Source organism: Falco peregrinus, chromosome 9 (genome assembly GCF_023634155.1).
Source record: "Falco peregrinus isolate bFalPer1 chromosome 9, bFalPer1.pri, whole genome shotgun sequence".
NCBI lineage: Eukaryota > Metazoa > Chordata > Aves > Falconiformes > Falconidae > Falco > Falco peregrinus.
In genome coordinates, this window is record NC_073729.1 from 20,393,495 (window position 1) to 20,399,427 (window position 5,933).

General features: G+C 66.7%; 1 protein-coding gene across 1 annotated transcript; it reads left to right on the forward strand.

Annotated features, from left to right (window-relative positions):
• Positions 1–1,036: 1,036 nt before the first annotated feature.
• On the forward strand, positions 1,037–5,791 carry LOC106112848 (scavenger receptor cysteine-rich type 1 protein M130-like). Its single transcript, XM_055813355.1, has 13 exons — positions 1,037–1,160; positions 1,241–1,561; positions 1,653–1,970; positions 2,048–2,350; positions 2,445–2,759; positions 2,894–3,202; positions 3,280–3,588; positions 3,678–4,061; positions 4,144–4,287; positions 4,421–4,516; positions 4,715–4,798; positions 5,098–5,238; positions 5,422–5,791. Exons 1-13 carry the CDS (start codon positions 1,109–1,111, stop codon positions 5,535–5,537), a joined length of 2,892 nt encoding a protein of 963 aa, XP_055669330.1. The 5' UTR covers positions 1,037–1,108; the 3' UTR covers positions 5,538–5,791.
• Positions 5,792–5,933: the final 142 nt, after the last annotated feature.

A 5,933-nucleotide genomic window follows, 5' to 3' on the forward strand; every position in this document is an offset into this window, starting at 1 on the left:
CCCTGCCGCTGCCAGCAGGGTTTGGGGCTGTCACTGTGCTTGTGGCGGTTTTGCCTGGGCGGGCACATCTGCAGCCCCTCACCACCTGCTGCATCGCCTCCTCCTCGCCCTGCACGGCGTCCCAGCGCCCCGGCCCTGCCGTGGCCACCAGCATTGCTCAGCGCTGACAGAGCCTGCCAGATCCCGTGGCCGTGGGTGGCTCGGCCCCATCCTCATCCTCACACGCAACTGAGGCCTCGAGGGAGCTCATGCTCCTTCCCACCTCCTACCTCCCCCCACATTGGATTTTGCTGGTGCTTGGTCCCGGCTCAGCCAGGCAGGTTGCCCCTGGCACCAGCTCAGCTCCCTGCTCCCCTCAGCAGCATTAACCGCAGGCAGGTGCGGGCCCGCGGAAGCACGGTGTTCCCGGCAGCGCTGCAGGTGGCTGGGGAGCCACGTGTGGTCGATGCCAACGTCGGGGTCCCTGCCTGGGGGGAAACCGCCTCCTTCCTGCCCACGCTGTTGCTGGACGCCAGGCACACCTGCAAGCAATGCCGCCATGTGCTGCCGGCATCCACAAGGAGCTAGGGACGTGCCACCTGCAAACAGGGGGGAGCCTCGGGGCTGCTTTCATCTCGGTGTCCCCCACCTTGGGGGTCTCCAAGCACCCCAGGGAGGGGAGCACCCCAAGAATGGGTGCTGGGGTCTTGGGGCTTTGCTCCGTGCTGGTGCAGAGGGCAGCCTCGTGGAGGCTTTGGTAGATTTTGGGGTGAATCCTGTTGCCAAAAGGACTGGGCTTCACCAGGCTCTGGCAGCAGGGTGAGCTCCATGGGGGGACACAAGTGGGAAGGGTCCATGTGCCCTGTGCTGGCGGCAGGTGCCTTGGGGAGGCCTGGCCTCCCCCCGAGGACATCCGGGTACCGACCCACCATGGCGAGATGTGTGACGCCAGAAGCGGAGCTGAGCCTCATATTTGGGCACGGAGCAGGTTATTGGAGGCCGGGCCCCGGCAGCTGGGAGATAACCCACTTGATAACGGCTCAAAAGGTGCTGCCGCCTCCATTGGCTCCCTGCTGCGGTGCTGCCTATATATACCCCACCCCACCCTGGGGGGGTCCGGGACAGCAGGATGGTGCCTGTCAGGGTGCTGGGGCTTCTGCTGTGTGTGAAGCTCTGGGGGGGTGAGCAGCAGGGCTGGAGGCAGCAGCCATGGGGCAGGGACCCCCCTCCGGCTCTGGGCTCAGCACCCTCCTTGCTGCAGGCACCGAGGACCTGCGGTTGGTGGACGGAGGTGGGCGCTGCGCTGGCCGGGTGGAGGTGAAGCACAGGGACGAGTGGGGCTCAGTCTGCAATTACAACTTTGACTGGGATGCCCGTTGGGCCGCCGTGGTGTGCCAGCAGCTGGGCTGCGGCGCGGTGGCCCATGCATCCGTCTATGCCCCGTTTGGGCAAGGCACCGGCCGAATCTGGCTGCAGCCCTTCTTCTGCCGGGGTGACGAGAAGACGCTGCAGGACTGTCCCCACTTTGGCTGGGGAGAGCACTTCTGCGGCCACGAGCGGGACGTGGGGGTGACCTGCAGAGGTGAGGTGGGGAGACTGGCCATGCTGGGACACTTGCCGTGTGCCAGGGCATCCCTGGGCAAGGCTGAGACCGTGCCGGTGCCCTGGTACAGATGCGGTGGAGCTGAGGCTGGTGGGTGGTGAGGATCCCTGCGCCGGGAGGGTGGAGGTGAAGCTGCAGGGACGCTGGGGCACGGTGGCAGACGAGAGCTGGACCATGGAGGACGCCGAGGTGGTGTGCCGGCAGCTGGGTTGTGGCTCGGCCATCAACTCCTATGACGCCAGCAGCCGCTTCGGCAGGGGGGATGGCCCCATCAACCTGGCTATTGTCAGCTGCCGCGGGGACGAGGCCACCCTCTGGGACTGTGAGATCCGCGGCTGGGGACCCTACACTGGCGTTCACAACTTTGACACTGCTGTCGTCTGCCAAGGTAGGAGCTGGGTTTTGGGGGGGACGTGCCGAGCCTGGTGCATCCCTCCCCGCTGACCCCCACAGCTGTCCTGGTAGGGTTTGCCCGGCTGATCGGTGGTGACGGTGCCTGTGACGGGCGGCTGGAGGTCTGGCAGCACCGAGCCTGGGCCAGCGTCTGCGAGGACCACGTGGACATGAAGGCTGCCCAGGTGCTGTGCCAGGAGCTGGGCTGCGGCGCGGCACTGGCCATCCACGGCACCGGCTGGTTCGAGTCAGGAGCGGGGCTGCGGTGGGACCAGGGGTTCAAGTGCACTGGCACCGAGCCCCTCCTGTCCCGCTGCAGCCGCCAGCTGCCCCGTGGCCAGGGCTGCGCCAGCCACGCCAACATCGTCTGCTCCCGTAAGCGCTGGGGATGCTGGGGGGTGCTGCTGGGGGCTGCTGCCAGGGGGTCCCTGCACCGTCCCCCCTGCCCTCAATACCCTTTCTGCCACAGCTTACACAGGTTTTCGGCTGGTTGGCAACAGCTCGAGCTGCACCGGGCGGGTAGAGGTGGAATTGGGGGGGACATGGGGGTCCCTCTGCGCCACTGGCTGGGACCTGCCTGATACCCACGTGTTGTGCCACCACCTTGGCTGTGGCCCTGCTGCCACCGTGCCCCCAGGAGGCTCCTTCGGCAGCGGGGATGGGCCACTGCAGCGGCACGCCTTGGTCTGCAGCGGGAGCGAGCGGCACCCGGGCGAGTGCCCCACAATGGTGCTGGGGGAGCCCGCCTGCCCCCCTGGCCATGCCGCTGCCATCAACTGCTCAGGTCTGTATGGCACCCACTAGGAAAAAGCCTGAAGGGGCTTTTGGGACACCCCAAAAATCGGGAGTGGAAGACGCAGGGTCATTTTAGGGCAAGGGGAGGGCCGCGGCCCCATGGCCCCGCCGGTGATTTTGCAGGCATTCCCGAGCCCCTGCGGCTGGTGGAGGGGGAGAGCCGGTGCGAGGGGCGGCTGGAGGTTGCCACAAGACCCGGGGCCTGGGCCCGTGTGCTGGTGGGGCTGTGGGATGACTGGGGTGCCAGCGTGGTGTGCCGGCAGCTGGGCTGCGGTGTGCCGGAGAAGGTCTACGCCATGGCGGGCTCAGGCACAGCGGAGCTGCAGGGGCTGTGGTGTGCCGGCACCGAGGAGAACGTGGCCCAGTGCAACGTCTCGGGGACGGCCGCCACACCAACCAGCAGCCCCGAGGAGGTGGCCATTGTCTGCTCGGGTGAGTGTGCCGGGAAGGGCCGGGGGTGCCAGCACCCCGAGCGGCTGCCCCAGCCCGGTCCCCTCCGTGCCTCGCAGGCAGCCAGCGGGTGAGGCTGGTGGGCGGCCCTGGGCGCTGTGCCGGGCGGGTGGAGGTCTACGTCAATGGCACCTGGGCCACCGTCTGCCAGGACACCTGGGACCTCCTGGATGCCACCGTCGCCTGCCGCCAGCTGGGCTGTGGGGTGGCACTGGCGGCACCCAGCTCGGCTCGCTTTGGTGCCAGCACAGGGCCGCTGTGGCTGGGTGCTGGTGGCTGCACCGGGATGGAGGTGTCTCTCTGGGACTGCCCGGCCTCGGCATGGCACGGCTGCCAGCGCGGTGGTGGGGCGGGTGCCGTCTGCTCAGGTCAGTGCTGTGTCTCCCCAGGTTGGGGAACATCTCCCCCGGGGGGGTCCCAGCCTGGCTGCTCCGTGACCCCCCGCACCCCCTTGCAGAGCAGCTCTCCCTCCGGCTGGTGGGCAGCAGCAGCCGCTGCAGTGGGCACCTGGAGGTGCTGTACAATGGCACTTGGGGCCGCGTGTGTGCCAACGGCACCAGCCCCGCCACGGCTGCCGCAGCTTGCCGGCAGCTGGGCTGTGGCGACGGGGGGAAGCTGATGGCTGCCTCTGCCCGGGCCTCTGCCCCTGCCTGGCTGGCCTGGGTGAGCTGCAAGGAGGGGTCCCGCTCGCTCTGGCAGTGCCCCTTGGCACCCTGGCACCTGCAAGCCTGCAGCCCCGGTGGGGACACCATCATTGCTTGTGATAAGGACATTGATGGCAGGAGCGGGACGCCCACCCTGTCTCCGGGGAGCCACTGCCCAGATGGTGCCGATTGCACAGGTAGCTCTGCCCATGCCAGCAGCCCCCCGTGCCAGGATGGCCGGGGTCCGCCTGCTCACACTGCCTGGCCATGTCCCCACAGATGACCCCAGCAGCATCACCCCGACAGCAGTGGCAAGGACTGTGCCAGTGCCAACGATCTTGTGCATAGTGCTGGGGACACTGCTGTGCCTGACCCTGGGTGCCCTGGCCGTGCAGACATGCCGTGCCCGGGCTTGGTGCCAAGGTGGGTCCTGGCTGGTGGATGCCAGGGAAGAGCTGGTTTGGGGGTCCCGGGCTCCCCCTGCCATGGGCAGTGGGTGGCCCCAGTGCCACCCACGCTGCCCATGGCCCCAGGTGAGCACTGCTTATTCTTTCAGGCCCTGGTAGAGCTGCAGGTGCCATGGGTGATGCTGTCTATGAGGAGCTGGAATATGCCTTGACGCCGGCGTACCAGGAGATGCCCAGTCGCTTCGGTCAGTGCCACCTCCCATGCCCGGCACCCTTCCCTGAAGCGGGGGGGAGGCTCTGCCCCCCAGCCTCACCGCAGCACCGTGTCCTGGTGGTGTGGCATTGTGTTGTGGGGGGTGTCCCTGGTCCCACCGTGGCCCCACTCTGTGGCATCGGGCAGTGCCGGCTCTGGCCACCCCCAACACCCCGTGTCCCCCCTCCAGGGTCTCTGTCGGAGGGGTCGGAGACAAAGTTGCCGTATTACACTGGGGATGACGTGGAGGAGAGTGACCCCAAGGCAGCCTCAGGTAAGGGCACGGGGGCAAGAAACCAGTGGGGAGCCCTGGGGAGGGGGAACACAGCCAGGTTTTGGGAAGCTGCAGGGACACGGCCGCCCTTGCCTAGGCAAGCCCAGCTTGACTGCAGCTCTCATTAGCAAAGCATCACCTTCCCCTGCCGATGAATCCCTCCTGCAGCTCTGCCTGAGAGCGTGCGGCCCCAGTGCCACAGGCACATCCCCGGTGGCGTGGCTGGAGGGGGGGGTGGCACAGCCAGACCCCTGCCATGGCCTCCAGTTCACTCCCATGCACCCCGGTGCCTGTCCCAGACTCCCCTGCCCTGCTTGAGCATGGTGCCCCGGATGGCTATGATGATGCCACGGCCGTGCCAGAAGAGTCTCCCGCTCCCAGCACTGGGGATGTCTCCAAGGGGGTGGCACGGCCGAGCTGGGGCTGTGTCTCACCCACAGGTAAGAGGGGCCACAGCTGCCCTGTCCCCTGGAGAGCCACTGCTGGGCGGGGGGTTGGCTGTGGTGGCGGGCAGGGAGCAGGCAGCAAATCCATGGAGGCTGCAGCAAGACCCCACTTGGGGTCTGGCATGAGGGACATAAAGCAGCCCCTCCCCAAGGCACCAGCCTTTGCTGTCCCCCAAGGTGGAAGCAGTCCCCCTCCAAGTCCCCCAGAAGCCACCACAGACCCCCTGGCACAGCCCCCGAGGGACATGGACTATGACGATGCTGATGTCAGCACCCTGGCGACATCACTGTGAGGACACCCGGGCTGCACCGCGGGGTCCCCTGGGAAAACGTCTGCAGGGTGGGGGGGTTCTGTCCCCAAGAAAGGGTGGCCCTGGCCACAGAAGTCACCTCTCCCTGCCCAGAACTGCAGTGCAGCAGCAGAACAGCTCCTGTGTCTCTCCCACGAGCAGTGCTGCAGGGATTATTTTTTATTATTATTATTTCACTGGGAATTTATCTTTTTTTTTCTATTAAACCCCCCAAAATTTTCTATTGAAACTCAAAATGGCTGGAGACTCATTTCCAAGACTGGCACCTCACTCTGAGGTCCATCAGCCATCCCTGGGGGATGCGGGACAAGAGCTGGACCCACAGACACACCCCTGGGCATGGTGGGGACGGGGGAAGGATGGGGGAGAGCGTAGGGG